This window comes from Eptatretus burgeri, chromosome 7, assembly GCF_056783735.1.
Source record: "Eptatretus burgeri isolate ZD-2024b chromosome 7, Ebu_testis_v1, whole genome shotgun sequence".
Lineage (NCBI taxonomy): Eukaryota > Metazoa > Chordata > Myxini > Myxiniformes > Myxinidae > Eptatretus > Eptatretus burgeri.
Window position 1 is genome coordinate 71,696,665 of NC_140967.1, and position 18,480 is coordinate 71,715,144.

The 18,480-nt window shown below is 43.0% G+C and overlaps 1 protein-coding gene and 1 long non-coding RNA gene across 5 annotated transcripts in view; one reads left to right on the forward strand and one right to left on the reverse strand.

Annotated features, from left to right (window-relative positions):
- Positions 1-18,480, reverse strand: part of LOC147023512 (engulfment and cell motility protein 1-like) — a 115,243-nt gene that overhangs the window by 52,265 nt on the left and 44,498 nt on the right. For all 4 annotated transcript variants that reach the window (XM_085888990.1, XM_085888992.1, XM_085888991.1 and 1 more), the window contains exons 11-14: positions 16,132-16,254; positions 5,822-5,932; positions 3,165-3,269; positions 1,319-1,427 (exon numbers count right to left, since the gene is read on the reverse strand). In XM_085888990.1, coding sequence (XP_085745116.1) covers positions 1,319-1,427; positions 3,165-3,269; positions 5,822-5,932; positions 16,132-16,254 — 448 coding nt within the window. The remainder of the gene's footprint in view (positions 1-1,318; positions 1,428-3,164; positions 3,270-5,821; positions 5,933-16,131; positions 16,255-18,480) is intronic.
- The window catches only part of LOC147023513 (uncharacterized), a 31,186-nt gene continuing 14,384 nt past the window's right edge, over positions 1,679-18,480 (forward strand). Inside the window, exons 1-2 of the long non-coding RNA XR_015060244.1 lie at positions 1,679-2,726; positions 3,665-3,817. This is a non-coding gene — a long non-coding RNA (uncharacterized LOC147023513). The remainder of the gene's footprint in view (positions 2,727-3,664; positions 3,818-18,480) is intronic.

Below are 18,480 nucleotides of genomic sequence, written 5' to 3' on the forward strand. Positions count from 1 at the left end.
ATCATCCCCCATCCAAATCCTCGATCTTTTCTACCCCCGATAATCCACCCAAGCCCACCTCCTTCAAATTCCCTGCTTTCCTTCCTGAAAGTCCCTGTAATGTCCATCTTGTATGCCCCATGTTCCCCACCGCATCCCTTTCTCTTCCACAGATCTCTTAATATCTCTGTTCCCCACTGTTTTGTCCTTCCCACTCCCACCCGTCTCATGCCCCCCTTGCTGTGCGTTGTGTGTTAGCTCTCATACGAGCCTCGACAAAGTATACAAAAAAGAAAGGTGGAGGGGGGGTGGTGGGATGAGTTGACGAGTGCATGCACAGTTTAGTGGAACACCTACTATACCTACAGGCTGTCAGAAATTTGTAAGATGATCAGGGTGCCAGCACACCTGCACTAAATGAAGGACACCATGGGATCTTTAATATCCGCTAACAAATGCTGGCAGACTGGACACAGTTTAACGTCCATCTGCGGGACGGTACACACAGACGCCTCGCCCTGCCTGTGAAACACAAGGATGACAGTTTGTAGCTGGGCCAAGACACAAACCCAGGCTTGGCAGCTCAGAGGCGAGTGCACATCCCTATAAGGCCATCCTATCAGCCCTAAACGAGCACCACTCCACGATCACAAACATATGTCCCCGACTGCTACAATTAACCCCCACTACCAAACCACCAAACCTTACTTCCACAACAGGTTTAAATAACATACAAAAGAAATGCAAATCCTTTGCCAAAAATGTTTTCATTAATGATTTTTCATTGGTGTTTGTGGAACCATCTTCCTGAGGCTGTTCAATCCCACTCTTCCATCCATGGCTTCAAGAGGGTACAGGACAATCTTTTGTCTTCTGCCATCCCCACACACAATCTTTATGTACTCCCATCAACCCTATCCAATGCAACCCCTCTGATTTACTTTCCTCACTCACTCCATCTCCTCTTTTTCTGTACACTCATTCCCTTGCTTACTGTGTCAAACTATGACCCCACTGCCCCAATGTCAATTTATTACGTTTTTATCCTCAATCACATCACTCATCCATGAGCCGAGATCTTGTGCATTAAAAGAAAAACGAAAATGGCAAACATTTGTACAATATTCAAATACAGACATGCGGAACCAAAACATTTTACTTTAAAATGATCCGTCTGTAATGTGTGTGTAACTTTGAATGCATGGATACAATCTTTCAATCACATGAATGAGTGCATATCTGGACAAATAAAGGTGTAAGGTATTTCACCTCTGCCAGATTTGTGCACTAGATACATAAATGACTCCCCACCCACAATGGCAGATGTAAAGATACTCACGAGGCACACCGATCTGTAAAAGTTCGCAAAGGACTCTGGTAAGCTCAATGCTGCTCCTACCGAAAGGGCATTCATGTCGATCCTCACGGCAGCTGTTCTCCAGCACTAACTGATGGTACAAAATATGATAAAACATGAGTAAGATTTGACATGGAAAAGGCCACGTTGAATCGTATCAGTATTTAACAAATTATACCGAGTATTCATTTCAAAGGAAAGGCAACTGAATACTTCAATTAAGAAAAAGCCATTTAATACCTGAGCCAGAAGAGCAAATTATATCATCTATGGTGTACCACACTGGTTAGCAAACTCTAAGACACCCCACAAAAGTCACACTCGCCTCCGAGATGTCTCAACTGAGTTCAAATTTCGACCCAACTATAAATAGTCATCCCAGTATTTCGCAGGCAGAGCAATTCATTGTGTTTGCCGTCCTTCGGATGGACATTAAACTGGATGTCCCATCTGCCAGCATTTGTTGGTGGACGTTAAAGATCCCACGATGTCCTTTGCGAAGAGAAGGTAAGGCCAAAAAAAAAAATAAATGTTGCATTGGCGTAACCTGCCCGACCCTAAAAATTCCGCCGACCCTACGTTTTTTTTTTTTGTTTTTTTGCTATCGAAAAATTTTGCCGACCCTATTTTATTGCTATTTTTGTTGTTTTGCTATCGTTTTCAAGTATCTTGTTGATTGCGATCACAAAAACCCGGAAATGTTTCGGACAGAACCCGCCGACAAAAAGGGTGGTACTCGAGCCGGGGGAGATTTTGGGAGGGATTTATTAGGAAAAAAAAAAAAAAAAAAAAGATCCCGACCGACCTACCCTATTTTTCAGTGACCCGTTACGCCAATGCAACATTTTTTTTTTTGGCCTAAGCTATCGCTGACATGCTGAACAAATTCCAAATTCCTGCTCAAGCCAACAGGGGGCAGTGCATCAGCAGCACAACTCCATCCCCAGCAAATGATGCTACACTCAGTCATGTGCTGCATATGAAAGAAGACTACAAACCTCACCCTCATCTATGACATTAATAGCAAATTAAATGGCAAGCCAGAGTAGTTTTGGGTGACACTCAATTGTCTATTAAGCTGCAGATGCAGTCGTCTTCGTTCATATGCAGCACAAGGCTGCAGGGTAGCATCATCGGCTGAGGGCACGGCTGTGCCAGTAATGCAGTGCCCTTTGCTGGTTAGGACAGGAATTTGTAATTTGGCCATGGTGCCGCTGATAGCTTGCACACTTTTCGTAATATAAAGGACACCATAGGATTAAGGTCCACCGAATACTGGCAGACGGGACTCCCGTTTAACGTTCATCCGAGGGAGAGCACATGCATTGATGAATCACCCTGCCCGTGAGACACCATGAGTGGATTCAAAACCAGGCGAGACAGCTTAGAGGTGAGTGTGCGTACCTCAAGGCCATCCAGTCAGGCCAGATATATCGTTAAATTGCCAGATAAGCTTGCAGTGGGGTTAGCCAGAATGGATGAAGGAGAAATGACATAAGTTGCTTTTCAGCATCAACACAACTTATTTGGAATCACTCACAAAATCAAAATAATTTTTACAAAATTACAAGCAAGTTTGTAAATTGTGAAATACCGATACTTTTGCAGGGCAAGACGTCCAATGACATGCTTGCAAAATATGAAATAAAATTTAAGTAAAGTTAGAGTTAAATGGACATCCAGTCAAATAAACTGTTGATGCAGGATGCTGTACAGCAATGAGATCACGGTCAACAAAGCCTCAATTGGCATGACAAATAACCATTCATGCTCAGCTTTTTTCAACAGGAACAGGGTCACAGTCTCGACCATTACACACGCTCCTCACCCTGACGTATGCACTTCTGTGTTGATGGGCAAAGTACAGCATGTTGTCCAAAGCCAGCATACCAGGAGGTGTCACCATGAAGTCTTGTGCTGGGTTCACATTGTCCTGGGGTGACATTGCAAGAAGTGTATTAATGACCACGAGGCAAAGAGGGAAATCTTGCTCAATTCCATAATTTGCTAAAAGAAGGGTCTTCTGTTAAATACAATGGTCTCAAGCAACTTGCATCTGGTTGATTTGGCCTGTATTTTCACCTCCTAACCAGCTGACCCATTGAGGCTGGAAGAGGGTTGGATTAGATCGGGTTGATGGAACATAAACCCCCAGTTGACTCCCAATGAACCTTGGGTTTCCAGAAAAAAAGTAAGCATTGCGCAACAATCAACCAGAACGAGGTTTTCAGGAATCTTACAACAGTGAACACAGTGTCATACGATGGTACGATTATCTCCGCATTTCACATTTTGTGGCTTTTTATTCTGTTTTTCCTCTCGTAATAGCTGAAATTTGAAAGTGACGAAGGGTGCAATTTGTTGGAGACTCCATCAAAAGAAAAAAGAAGAGTTCATTCATTCACTAAATTGCAGCAAGAATGGTCAAAATTGTGGCCTTGCATCCAACTAGTAAATGAGAGTAAGAAGGCATTGTGGACGGTAAGTACCACTTTTGTTTGGGGCCGATTTAGAACATTACATATTTGAAATCGAAGACCAAAAGTACTTTTCATGTTTACCTATTTTTCATAAATTTCTATGGTAGTCTCATGCAACTTTTTTGTTTTGCTCATAAATTATTATATTACTATAATTCTTGTTTTAATTATTTTCGGTGTGCAAGTCGAGCTTTGCAGTGGTGGAACGAGGCAAGAGCGATGTAGAAAGGCACCTCGATCGCATCTGAAAATGCAAAACCCATCCGCTTTGTATTTAGATTTCTTCTTCTTCCGTATGCTAAGTGGTACCTTTGACCTTTTGACCAAATTATTAATTTGTCTTCTCCATATTCTCATTATAAAGCTTTGTTAAAAAATTTATGACAAAAGTTCAAATGGTAAAAATGTTATGGCCCAGACAGACAGACAAAGACAGACAGAAAGACAGACAGAAAGAGACAGTGATTGCAAAACTCAAGTCTCCCACTCTGTGGAGGAAAGGCTGATGAACATTTAAAGCTGCCAAAGGACTGTCAAACAGTCAGTCCATTACTTCCTTCTTTGCTGTAGAGACCTTTAAGGACTAACTGAATCATGGTCAGGTGCTATTCACAGGTTACATATTAGAACACACATTGCATTTGAAGCAATGACTCATGCATGGCCCTTATTCAGGAACGTTTCCCAACAGTACTACCGCAAAGAAATATGGAAGTCCTGTCACAAATATGACTACAATAGTAAATTACACAATGGCACCAGAAATGCTGGGTCCTGTGGTTGGATTGGGTGGACCCTCACTTACAATCAACAAACTTGGGATCCATGTAAACACTCACCCCATCACTTGGAGTTTGGTAAGCCTATTCTCCATGAATTGCCTTGTATATTGTGCATAAATAACGAATTACAAAAGTTCACACACACAAAATTGTTCAGTCCTACCCTCTAATAATCAATAGAAATGGCTGACCACAACAGGAAGTTTTATGAACTTTTTTTTTTTGTTCGAATGATGGCTGAACACAAACGTTATAAAACTACAATGACACTCAGTAGAGAGCATACTTCCACCAGGGGTGAACGATTTACATTTTGTATCCCACTTATAGGCTGGACCTGGATCCGGACCTTAACCAAAATCTAATCGACTTGTTCTTGTCACCTCACAAACTCATCCACCAAGTTTTCTCACAACTTATCCACAACTTTTTGAAATATCATGCTATATATCGTTTTTGGCTCATCTCTCAATTGTGATGAATCACTTGAAAAAAAAAATTAAGTTGATGTATCCGGATTTTCACCAAAATTTAAACAGTTAGTCATTGTCACACATCCAACCTGTCCACAAAATTTAGTCCCAATCCACCCACAACTTTTTGAGATATCCTGCTCACAGACAGACAGAGTGGTGAAAACAACCTCCGCCCATCTTTGGTGGTGGAGGTAATAAAGTGACGCATTAAGAGATTTGTACAAAGTGAAAACAGGCCTTTTTTTTGCAGGACTGTGTAAAAAAAATATATATATATTTTAATGATCGTTTTTTCATCTGATCTACAAGTCCTGTGCAGCATTTCCAGGGTGAACAAAAACCATCACTTAAAACGGTATTGCATTATTCAAGTACTTCGAGCACATAAACAACAAACGATCAGAGCAGGATCAAATCTGCCCGTGGGCAAGTTGTGCACGTTGGTGTTTTATTCAGTCATAAAAACGACTTCAAGTGCGATTTTTATTGAATTTGCTTATTGGATTTGGGTGGCCACGCTTTATAAGCATGAGCCCATCTCATCTCAAACATCTCAATCACCCCAATCGCATCTCAACACCCCGAGCGGCTTGGAAAAGGCATCAGAGAATAAATCACAAGGCGTGGACTGGCATCCTTCGTTGGGCAGCAGAGTGCACAGCATTCATCACTCCGAACATGTCCAGATCACCTTTCAAGCCAATGCTATGATGCTTGCGATTTTGCAGCATTCCAGTATAAACTCACCTGAAATCCGAGTTTTTTATAATCTTTTGCATAAACCGATTTGTGCCGGTCCTGCAGCTCCATGTTGTCAAAAGCAATGTTTCGCAGATCAAAAAGAGCATCACGTTGGCTCTGATACAGGGTGGAGGAGGAGACAAAAGATAAAAATATAATGGGACAATATGGGCAAAAGTGATGGTGATGATGATACAATAAGCTGTTGCAAATACATTTCTGGTCAATGTACTTGGAACAACATCACTTGGATGGTCTTGAGGGGTCCTCCTGACAGTGAGTAAATGTAGCGACACAATGATCATTACAAATTTGTTGCATCCAAAAGTGCTCAACGTTTAATGAGAAATGTTTCACAATGAGACAAAATTATTTACTTCTTTAGTACAGGGAGATCACAAAAAAGGGGGAGTGTTTTGTAATTCCTTTGAAGGCTGGAAAGCAATGATTGTCATATGCGATCTGATGCCGTGCTGTCAAAATAAATCGCATGGAAAAATTGTTCACCACAGTGTTTCAAAAGCAACAGCGCACTGAATGAAGTCCTTATGTTTCATGTGGGTGTTAATCTGTGGACTGTGTTTGTGGAACGAGAGGCTTGGACATGGGCACACAATGGTTCATATACAAGATGATGGTGCTCCCCATTCTTGAATTCCTCCATTAAGCAATTGAAGCGACAGGTTGTTCATTTTTCTCGTTGAAAGAGAGGTGATTAGGAATGGCAGGGTCACCCTCAGTCACCAATTAAAACTGTGCAACTAATTTAAGCATCAAGATTTTACACAAATACACAACAACTCTCAAGGAGTTGAAGGCGACAGTTGTGGAACTGAGTGACTCAGTCGACCTGCATCACCTGTCGGATGGAGGAAGTACATAGGAAAAATTGTAGCCGCGTCAAGGAAGCAGTTTCATAACAAACACATTAATCTCTGAATATTGTTCATAATTGATAAATATAATGGTGGTTTAATGGGTATCAAAACCTTCCCCATCACATTTGTAAAGTTTCATTGTATTGTGGGCTAACTTGAACATAAGATGCATACATGTGAAATAGATTTATTCTTTCCAGTGGGGAAATTGAGGCAGTCCAGCATGCATACAGCTAAAAAAGAAAAATATCACAGCTGTAATGTGGAGCACATAGACAACATCACTGAATGAAAAGTGAAACAAGAAAACTCAAAAAAGTGTTCAGAAACAACATATTTAACATTTGGCTATTTCCATGATGAAAAAATAATAATAATAAACAGCCTGAAGAAAATCAATTTTGATTTGATGCACCGTATTATTTTACAGAGCGTTGGTGCTGCCGAAGCAGTTTCTTGGCAAGAGTTATACTAAGGGGAATAGTGCTGCCAGGGTGCACTGCAGTGCTGCTCAGGCACATCGATCCATCCGAGGCAGAGCCGCAGCAGCAAAATATATATATATATATATATATATATATATATATATATATATATATATATATATATATATATATATATATCAAGATAATAATAAAAATAAATATATAAAAAGACCCACATGAAAATCAATTAATCATTTTCAACCCAACATTTGTCAACATGATTTATGTACCCATTTCTTGGTTGCTATTTATAAGCATTTTTCTCCATTTTTAGATTAAATAATAAAAAAAACACCGTATTCACAAAGTAGTTCCTCATATTCAGAATGTCGCAAATGTCAAAATGATCTACGACTTTCCACGACTTTGTTTGGACAGCTCTAAGTCCCCACAATTACAATCTCTCATTAAACCCTCATTATCCCTCACTTTTAATCTTCCTCCATGCTCCATGAAATCCTTCACTCGTCCGAGGGAAGATGACGGCGTGTGATCATATATTTTTTATTTTTTTTACAGTGTGCGTGCATGCGTGCGTAGGCACACTACCCTTTATACTCTCCATTTAAATTTGGTTTGTGTGATCAGCATGAGCAGGGGTGTGTTCCATCAGCAAGCGGCCTGTTGTCGCTTTTGAAGCCAGTCATTCCATACGAGCCATTTTGCAAGCCGCTCGGCAAGTGGAGCAAATGGCTAAGCGACGAGCTTTGTTATGTTGGCAAAAATGGCCGCCAAAGTCGGATTCAAAATGATACTAAAACCAATGCCATGCTGAGATGCGTAACCCTGTTAGGGACACTCTAAATATTATTGAAACGTGCATTAATTTTTTACTCAGACTTTTCATCCTAATTCTTCAAGATCTACAAACATGCAAAACTCCTCCACCCGGCAACCCCTTCCCCCACCCCCCCCCCCCGTCCCCCACATGCACAGCGGGAGGTCCATAGATAACTTGGCAAGGGGCTCCTCCATTTCTTAATCTTTCTTTGCCTTTTGCTCGTACTCTGAAGCCACTGCTAATACAATAAATTTGTTCAGGGAAGTTGTCACCATAGAAGCGAGTAAAACTGAAAACAATGACTCAGACAGCATTGCTCGAGTACGATAGCATCATTTCCATGATGACTACCATGTTGTTCAGCGGTGCCAAGCACTCCGTTCCGTTGGAGTGCTTGCTTGTGCACTTTGAATCAAGTGTGCCATTTGTGTAAGTGACACGGATAGCAAGCTGCTTGCTAATGGAGCACACCCCAAAAGTGTAACCAGCTATGTCTACAGAGGCATTCATACATCATTTTAAACAATAAGTTGAGAATTTTTTGAGTGGTTTCGTACTTAAAACTTTTTTTATCACAGTACATCTCCAAACAGGCATCATATTTACATGTTTATATTTTCACGAGGTCTTCTGAAACCTAACCTCTCAAATATGTGGTGCCTTACTGCACACGTGTGGGCAATCGGGGGTCTGGTGGAGGGGATCTTAATGAATCCCTTTATTTCCCATTGAAATAAGAGTTCACTCTCCAGGAACGGCTGTGTAGCATCATTTTGCCTTCGATTTTATAATATGTAAATATTCTTGAGCTGCAGTTGATTGGGCGATTTCTGGTACTGGAAACACCGGAAGGTAGTGGGGCAACTTAGCTAAATATAGCATAGCAATTGTGCATTTTGGGAGGAAAGCACCAAATTTGGCACACTAGTAGCCAAACATATTATGAACAGATTTAGATATTGGGCCATCTCAAATTCAGCCGGTGATGGCTGTGGCAGCCATTTTCCACTGCCATCAAAAATTTTGAGATGGCCCAATATCCAAATCTGTTCATAATATGACAGGCTACTAGTGTGCCAAATTTGGTGCTTTCCTCACAAAATGCACAATTGTTATGCTAAGTTGCCCCACTAAGGAGGACGAATGGGTCGGACGGTGGTGGTTGGAATGAAGAGAATTGACTTGGAATCCGGACGTCTCGGACGTCTTTTCTTACACGCTAAATTGGTGACCCCAACATGATCCAAATGGACAGACAAGGAGTTACATGCATGCAACCAGTCGCCGAGAATGCCCAACCAGCCATGCTCCTCCCGGTTGTTCAACCAGCTTCATCGGTGGCAGCGGTTTTGATAAAGCTGCCACCATTCTGGCCAAATTACCCGCAGCTGTGGTTTACTCAAGTCCAAGCCAAATGCAATACCTGGAACCTAACAACCAAGTTGATGTGGTTCAAATACATTGTTAGTTTCTTGTCACCAGAGTATGCGACGGAGGTGAGGATTATTTTAATACAACTTGAACGAACAACCTATGTGCGATTTTGAAGGCTGCGCTCAAATCACATGACCCACTCTGAGCACCACCGCTTTCAATAACTCTTTACAACCGAGGATTTAGGATATCGAAGACCTACACTACTGTGTCATATGCAGCAGCTTCTCGGTGACCGCCATGCCACCTCCGAGCAGTCGCTCCTTCGTGAGCTGTTCTTGCAGCATTTACCACCACAAGTCCACATGATACTTGCAGCTAATGTAGAGCTGCCACGAACTGCCGCTGCAGGTCTGGATGATCATCTGACGCAGTTACACCAACTTTGGCTGATGTGGTACCTCAACCCCAGTCACACACCGACAATCTGAAATGGTGGACCTTAAGAAGCTCGTCCTGGAGCTCCATGCTGTGCAATACCAGTTGTACCCATCTTTGTGTACCCCTTGTTGGAACAGAGAAGCTCCGTATCTCAAGATAACATTCACCTTCACCTTCTGTGAACACTCCAGATCGGTGTTGGTACCATGTGACCTTTGGTGCTAATGCTCGTCAGTGTAGAGCACCATGCTCATACCAGCCACAGGGAAATGACGAGGCCCACAACATATCAACATATAGTGACGAGTTCACCTGAGCCATACGTCAGTCGCCTTTTCTTCCTCATGGATCGTACGAGTGGACTTTGTTTTTTTGTGGCTGCAAGGGCATAGGTGAGCATTGTGCCAACATCTGTCGCTGAACAGAAAAATCGACAGGGATATTCATTACATACCGCTAACAACAGTGCCATTGATACTTTTGGAGAACGTCTCCTCTGGCTCGATTAGGGTTTACGTCACTCATTTTCATGGGTGCTTAATATTGCCAGCACCAGATACTCTGTCCTGGGTGCATATTTTTTTTTGCATCATTTCAATCTCCTCATCGATGTCAAATGTTGCCGTCAATTGGATGCCTCAACACAGCTTAGTGTTCTCGGGGAAGCATCCACCGTTTTGTCGGTGAATATCACGAGTCTTCCATCTATTGCTACGTGCCCTCTTCAGAAAGTACTTCATGACTTTCTATCAATAACGTGACCATCGGCGACAATCCAGTCCATCAAACACCAGATCAGACATCACATTGAGACCACGGGACCATGTTTTCACACATGCTCGCTGACTAGCACCTGAGAAATTATGCATCGCCCACCAGGAGTTTGGCTATATTTTACAACATGGGATCATCAGACCATCGTCTAACAGCTATGCTTCACTGCGACACATGGTAGCCAATAAGACACCTGTGAATTGGCGTCCTTGTAGGGATTACCGGTCCTTAAGCAATGCCACTGTTCCTGACCGTTACCCCATTCCACACATTCAGGATTTTACCGCTACACTCCATGGCACGACAATCTTCTCCAAGGTCAACGTCGTTCGTGCGTACAATCAGATTCCCGTGGATCCAGATAACATCCCGAAGACAGCAGCCACCAAGCCTTTCGGCATGTTCAACTTCCTTCGCATGCCGTTCGGCATACGCAACATTGCAAAAACCTTTCAACCTTTTATCGATCAGGTGCTCCAGGGATTACACTTCTGCTATGTGTATATAGGTCAGTGTCAGTTATGGGAGCAAGCGTCAGAGCAGCACGTCCCTGCGTCCACTTTTGACCGGTACGCCAAGGGCCTGTCTGGCCATCCCCTGGGCAGATGCCTGGCCCACCCTCATATCCTTGAGATGCCAATCAACATGCTGCAACTTCGAGGCACATAGTCGGCCCGTTGGCCTCCTCCACTCATGAGGCACCCTCGCTGAGAGAATCTGGTGAGCAGGATCAGTGTCAAGAAAACAAGCCACATGTCCATACAGCCAGGGCTGAGGCTCACGGACTTCCATGCAATAAATCTCCAAGTCTCTCTCAGCAAATGCTCATTAGACACAAAGTTTGACCAGCGATAGCAAAGGATTCTCCGAAGAGACCTGGTTAGAGAGTTAAGTCTCAGTCCCAGATGATATTCTAATAACCAGCGCAACCACAGAAGAACATCAGTAACACCTACGTCTCCTCTTCATCCGTTTGCATGACTTCAGCATCGTCCTCAATCGCACAAAGTGCATATTCGGCATTCCGGAGTTGAATTTCCTCAGCCACTGTGTTTAACACCGAGGCATCCATCTGCTCGAGGAGAAGGTGCAGATTATTTGGGATTTCCCATTACCTTCATCTCAACACAAACTGCGAGAGTTTTTGGGCCTCGTCAAATTTTATCATCAAATTATCCCAAACACAGCAACAATACTGTAGCCACTGAATGAGTTACTCACAACTGGTACGCACGCTAAAGTGTTCTGATGGTCAGATCTACCCATTTTGGCTCTCACTCTCCTTGCACACATCGCCAACTCAGTTATATCAATCTTGCAATTCACCACCGATATCCAGCACATCAAAGGAATCGCAAACTCGGCAGCCAACGCTCTCTCATGCATTGAGGTATTGGCATTGTCTTCTACCAGCACACTGGCCATCAATTTTAATGCACTTGCAGCAGCACAATAGGAGGACACGGAGCTCCACCGTCGACAATTTGCGCCAGTTCACTTACATTTCACGAGATACCACTCCCAAACACAAACACTACCCTCCTGTGTGATACATCGACGGGACAGTCATGCCCTTTCATTTCTGCGGTATTCCGTCATCCATTCTTCAACACTTTTCACTCGCTCGCACACTGAGGTATTCGAGCAACCCAGCAACTCATCACCAACTGCTCCATCTGGCCATCCATCAATGCCGAGTGTGTCATTGGACCAAGCAATATCTTCAATGTCAACGCTCCAGGATCTAACATCATACAGTCACACCACTCAGTATCTTTTCAATACCAGATAGGCGTTTCGAGAGGGTGGATGTGGATCCAGTCGGTCTTTTGAACTCAAGTTTTCCCTGAAAATGCATGACAACTCCACACACTGGATGGGCATCATACCTATGGTTCTGCTAGGTACACGAGCTGATCTAAAAGACTATCTTGGATGCTCCACTGCAGAGGTAGTGTACGGTGCACCGCTTCGTCTCCCAGGAGGATTCTTCTCAGCGTCCGATGACACCTTGCCAGACACCACAAACTATGAAAACCAACTTCGTATGGCCATGCAGGGCCTCGGGGTCACATCAACACACAAGCCTTCATCACGCCCAGCTGTTATTCCCCTGGAGTTTTCCACGTTCACCCACATATTCATACGGCATGACGCTGTCCGGAAATCCTCGCAGCAACCATATTACGGATCTTACAAAGTTCTACAACGCTCAGAGAAGACCTTCATACTCAATATTAATGAGGGTCGTGAGACAGTCGTCATAGATCAATTAAAGCCAACTTTTCTTGATGCAGTATCAAAGCCAACCCTCCCACAAGAATACCTTTACCATCGTATACCACTCTGGGTGTCATGTACACGTCCCAGCATGATATTAGAGTACATTTTGCTTTTGACAATTTGTCTTTGCTGTGACATATTTATACATGGACAGTCAACACCTTTTATTCTACAACATTATGTATTTTGTTTGTACCTTCCGTTCAATCAACGCAGTAGTGTTGCGAATTTGGAAACTTACTGCACTTAACATACAGGCCCTATAGCTCAGTTATATCGATAAGTAAATGTGGATAGATAGCTCCCTTTTCCCTTGTCTAATGGGAATGAAATGTACGTGCGCTGTGCGTTTTTTTAATAGTTAGGATTTTTACACCCCTGATAACAACACGCCTTCACCTCATTTCCTCACATCGACGCCATTGTATACGTGCGTCCGACCACATACATGCGTGGAATTTCCTCGGCCACCAGAGCTCCGACTCTGCCCCAGAGAGATGGAATGTTCCCCTCAACCAATGAGAGGTGAGACGCCGCAGACATCGACTTTCTCACGAGCCCTCGACCAATGGGAGGCGTGAAACGTCTCAGACACCGACTTTCTCATGAACCCCGGACCAATGGGAGGCGAGACATCTCAGACGGTGATCCTTCCCACGACACCCCCTCCCACAGGAGAAATGGCATACAAGAAATGCCAGGGCCTTGGAAAGGAGGTCAGTGTGAACGTGAGGTCAGTGTGAACGTGAGCATCAGGGGTGAACGTGAGCATCAGGGGTGAACGTCAGCGTCAGGGTTTGGCGATAGGGTTCAAGGTGCCGGAGATCGACTTGTCTGGTCTGGTCGGCTTGGCAGTGATCAGGTTCGAGGTGCCGGAGATCGGCTTGTCTTGGTCGTCGTCGTGGCCTTGGTGGTCATCTGGTTGGTCGTCGTCTTCGTCGTGGCCTTGGTGGTCATTTGGTTGGTTGTCGTCTTCGTCGTCGTGGCATTGGTGGTCGTCTGGTTGGTCATCGTCTTCGGCGTCGTGACCTTGGTGGTCGTCTGGTTGATCGTCGTTTTCATCGTCGTGGAGAGGTGGTTTTTGGTGATCATCTTGGCCATCGTTCTCCTCCTCCTCCTCCGTGGATCGAGTCGACTTGAAGACAGCACGAGGCGGACAGGTCCAAGATAGATCCTGGTCTTCATCTCGCCTGTCCCTCCGAGCTGAAGTCTGCAATAAAGGCTTCAACCACCATTTCTTTTGGGTGTGTGTGCATGTGTGTGTCCGTGGGCCCGTCTGTTAAGTAGTAAACTGTTTAAGTGTTTTTGCTTGTATATACGTGCATTTATTAATATTCGGTTTAATCCTGCTCTTACGTGCTTCCCTCGTTCCCCAATTACTGGTGTATAAATAAACCCCATTCGTTCAATGTTTCAGCTCGTTCGTGTCCTTTCCTCCATTGGTTCAACATGACGAGTGTTTGAGAATTAGTACGGTCGTTCGGCCGGTAAATTGTCATTGGGTCCGGCTCGACTTTGATAATTCTGCTCGGTTACGCCGGATCCGAGTCGGCAATCGCGACTCGATTCGGACAAAGTCGGCTGAGGGTGAATTTCCCTGGTAGTTGGACCACGTGGGTATTGAGGTAAATTGAAATTGGCAATCGACCCTACCCCACGTGGTCGACCTCATTGGCGAACTTCGGTCCGATTGAGGACCCGTCGGCTCCGGACTTATCCGGGGTGACGACTTATACATTCCGGGTGATCTGTTGAGCCGACTCCGCAGCTCCATCTCGCGATCGTGCTCGCGGCCGACGCCCGGCCCCACAACAGTCCGACGGGGCAGTACTGTCGCGGCATCATTTTGCCTTCAATTTTATAATATGCTTGAGCTCTGGTTTAATGGGGGATTTCCGGTACAGGGGTGAGGCTGAAGAAGGATGAGTGGGTCAGACAGTGGCGGTTTCAATAAAGAAAATTGACTTGGAATCTGAACATCTCAGATATCTTTTCTTCCACACTAAATGTCCTTCAGGATTTTTGAGGGATATCTTGTATTTTGATGCCATGTCGATGTATATCTTTTAAAGTTTAGGTGCAATGTTTTAAAAGCAAACTGATATATTATAACCGAACAATTTTAATTCTTCTATTGAAGTCATAGTTTTAAATATTTTAAAAAATATATATGTTCAAGACTGCATAAGATATCCCACAAACCACTGCAGTTTAAAGATGACGGCACTCAGTAATGTCAGGTCAGGCCAGATTAGATGTGACTTGCTACAGGTATCATGTAAACCTGTACTACAATAGTAACAACAACATCATAACAACATCACAACAACAACAACAACAACAACAACAAAATAGTAAAAACAAAAACTTTTCTTCATTTCTTAAAATACATACCGTAGTTTTGTCGAAAAAGAGACTGAATTTATCTGACTTTTTATAAAAAGGGGATCCTTAGTTGTGGGATTAAATATGGTGTATGTTAGTTATGGTATTGCCCAGCATGGTAAAATGGGCGTATTTCATTTCTCACTCATTTTGGGCACTCAAATGGTGCGTGTCGTTATAAAATATGATGTGACGGTAGATTAGATTTGGTGATGACATCATGGCCGACATTTTTTCAGGACTCCGGCACCACACCACTGGTTATACTGGGTGGTTTGTCGTTGCCTTCCCAGCATTGTTTTTCCATGCTCTATCCTTTTAAATGCTGAGCATCAATTAAGGAAGCAGCATGGACCATTTAAACTCTTTGGTACGACACAGCCGGGGTTTGAACCACAGACTTCCCACACTCAGAGTGGACGCTCTAACAATTGAGCCACCAAGTCTGGTCTCAAGGGAGTACTGTGGGGTAAATGCACAACATCTCTCTAAAGAGTGGAACAAAATGATTTTTTTTAATCTGCTCCAAATAAGATTCCTTTTCATTCTTGGCAAGATAAAAATGAATGCGTGACACAATGTAGCTGGATAATGACTCTGGGACCACCAATAATACTGGAGATGATCAGAGTGTTGGGATAGACTAAAAATACATATATATATATATATATATTAAACCCACCCAGGAACATATAATCCGATGCATGTTTGCTTAGTGATTACAAGAGAGACCTGGACCATGGGATTATCCGAAGAAAGCAGATGAGCCTTCTCTATTGGGAACATCCAGTGTGTTTGTTTATAATTAGTTCCTTGCATGAGAGAAAAGGCAAGTGAGAGAAACTAATGAGGAAGAATGTATTAGATACAAGCAATTGCTATGCAGAGAAAAAGGAAAAAAAAGTCACAATTTACCTGGTCATGAGGATCCATCTTAATCAACATTCGCATCTCCAGGAGGTTGAGGCAAAGCCTCTGCAACACGTGCAACTGGTGGGCCATGTCTGTGTGAATCCTACGACCATTGTGAATCACATGCTGCAAGAAGCAATCAGACGTTTTAATGGTAGTGTCAACGCTCAGCAATGAAGCAACCCCTCAAGATGATGATGCATGCATGCATAACTATCTCGGTTAGGTGAACACCTAACAATGAGAACAGGTGGATGAAAATGTTGCAGTCAAGCATTTACCTTCAAAGCAGATTTTTTTTTTAAACAACAACAAAGCAATCTGAGAAATTCAATCCCATAAAAGCCAAAATTAGTTGCACAAACCATAAATTCAAACCATGAGCAGTATTTCTCCAAATGATGAACTTCCAATTTGTTACTCATCTTGGCTCATTGCCACCTCATTTTATATGCATCATGCTTGAATGTGGGATGGTCAGGAGCACAACTTGAGAGGCAGCACGTGGGTCCTTCTTCTGCCTAAGTTCATATTTATATTTGATTCTGCGATATAAACTGTTATTGTGGGAATCACGAAGAGAGGATTAAAAAAGATGACCAATGACCATCTGTAATCGATTCGTAATGTCTCAATGAGCTGCTTGAAGTAAGTAACTACCAAATACGTCATAGTTTTGACATCAGAAAGCTCTGGCACTCCTGTAGGTTTGATGAAACTGCATAGTTGTCGAAGACAGCATGGTTTTGACCTCCACAAAGTTCCGTAACTCTCTCGAAAAGGTTTGTTCATGACAAGTACTGAATTTAAGCAAGGGCTGAGCAGAGAAATACAGACAAAACACACAGAAAAGCAGACAGGAGAAGTGGAGAAGCCATGAAGAAAGGACTAAGCAAATAAATAATGCCACGAGGAGCCTATGTGAAATCACCACAAGACACAATCTTTTAAATATCCTGGAATATTGTGGTTCGCTGAAGTTTGGATACAATTCCAGGAGATTGTGTTTAACATTCTCATACAAGCAAAGAAGACGTGGCATCACTGCATTCTTCCTGTGTAGAGCCAACCAGGAGTTTGTGAGCAAACTGCTCACATACCCGAGTGAATTACAATTTCCCCCAAGTGGCGCGGCTGCAGTAGAGAGGGCAATTGGAACACAGCTGTAATTGCCCTCCAAAGTCAGCTGCAGACTGGGCATCCTCCATTGTTCCAAGTCATTGATTGGAAAAATTAGACCGAATCACAACCTCCAAGCCTTTGTCCGCAGCTCAATGGAGTACTGCGATCTTGCATCAAATCTGTCTCTCCTGGAGTTTATGAAATCAAAAGCTCTCAAAACCATCAGCATCTCCCATGATGAGGCTGAAACACAAGGCCCATTGCCCTCACATCACAGATAGGTGGTGGCCAATCCTTTTTACTGCCTCTCCTTTGGCAACCTCTCTCTGTTCATTCAGTTCTCCGAAGCTCCCCGGCTCCTCCCAGACACACACCTTCTTCTTGTAACCCATCCAGGTTCATCTCTAAAAAAAAAAAAAATCAAAAAAAATCAAGGTGTATTTTCCCCAACTTCTACCCATTTGTTCCTCTGTTCAAACACAGTCTTTTCTTCAGGGCTTCAAAGCAAGTAGAGTACCACCATCTCATGTTGGTGTCCCCCATCCATACTCATGGTTTTTTCTACCTCCATTTACCACATCTAATCCAACCCTCTTACTTGCAGATTACTTTTTTTTCTTCCCCTGCTCTCCACTATGTGCATTTCGCTAACTTGCTGTGTTCAGCTGTGGCCCCACTGTCAGTATGCTGCATAATTACACTTTGTTCCCTCACTCTTTCATAAGCCTGTCTTATGTGTACTAAAGAAAAGCTTCCAAGTGATAAAATGATGCACACAGAATTGAAATGCTCAACAATGAAAATAGCTCTTATATGCTCAACAATGTTGGCACTTTTAGGAGCCTCGACATTGTATATTATTTTTAAAAAAGAAAAAGGGAATCATAAATATTGTTCATAGATGTTAAGGTTTGCTTTTTTTTTTTTAAACAAATAATCACTGCATGCAATGAAAGTTATTTAGACTTAAATATATATATATATATATATATATATATATATATATATATATATATATATATATATATATATATGTAATAATGACCATTTTTACAGCCATTTTTCCCTGCTGTGCAGGGGTTGGCTTTTTCTTGAGGCAATGTTTTATGGCCGGATGCCCTTCCTGACGCCAACCCTGGTCGCCTCTTACGACACACAGGGATATGGTACACCTATTCTAACCGGGGCATACACCGGGACCAGTACACTGGTACTCATTTCGCCGACCTC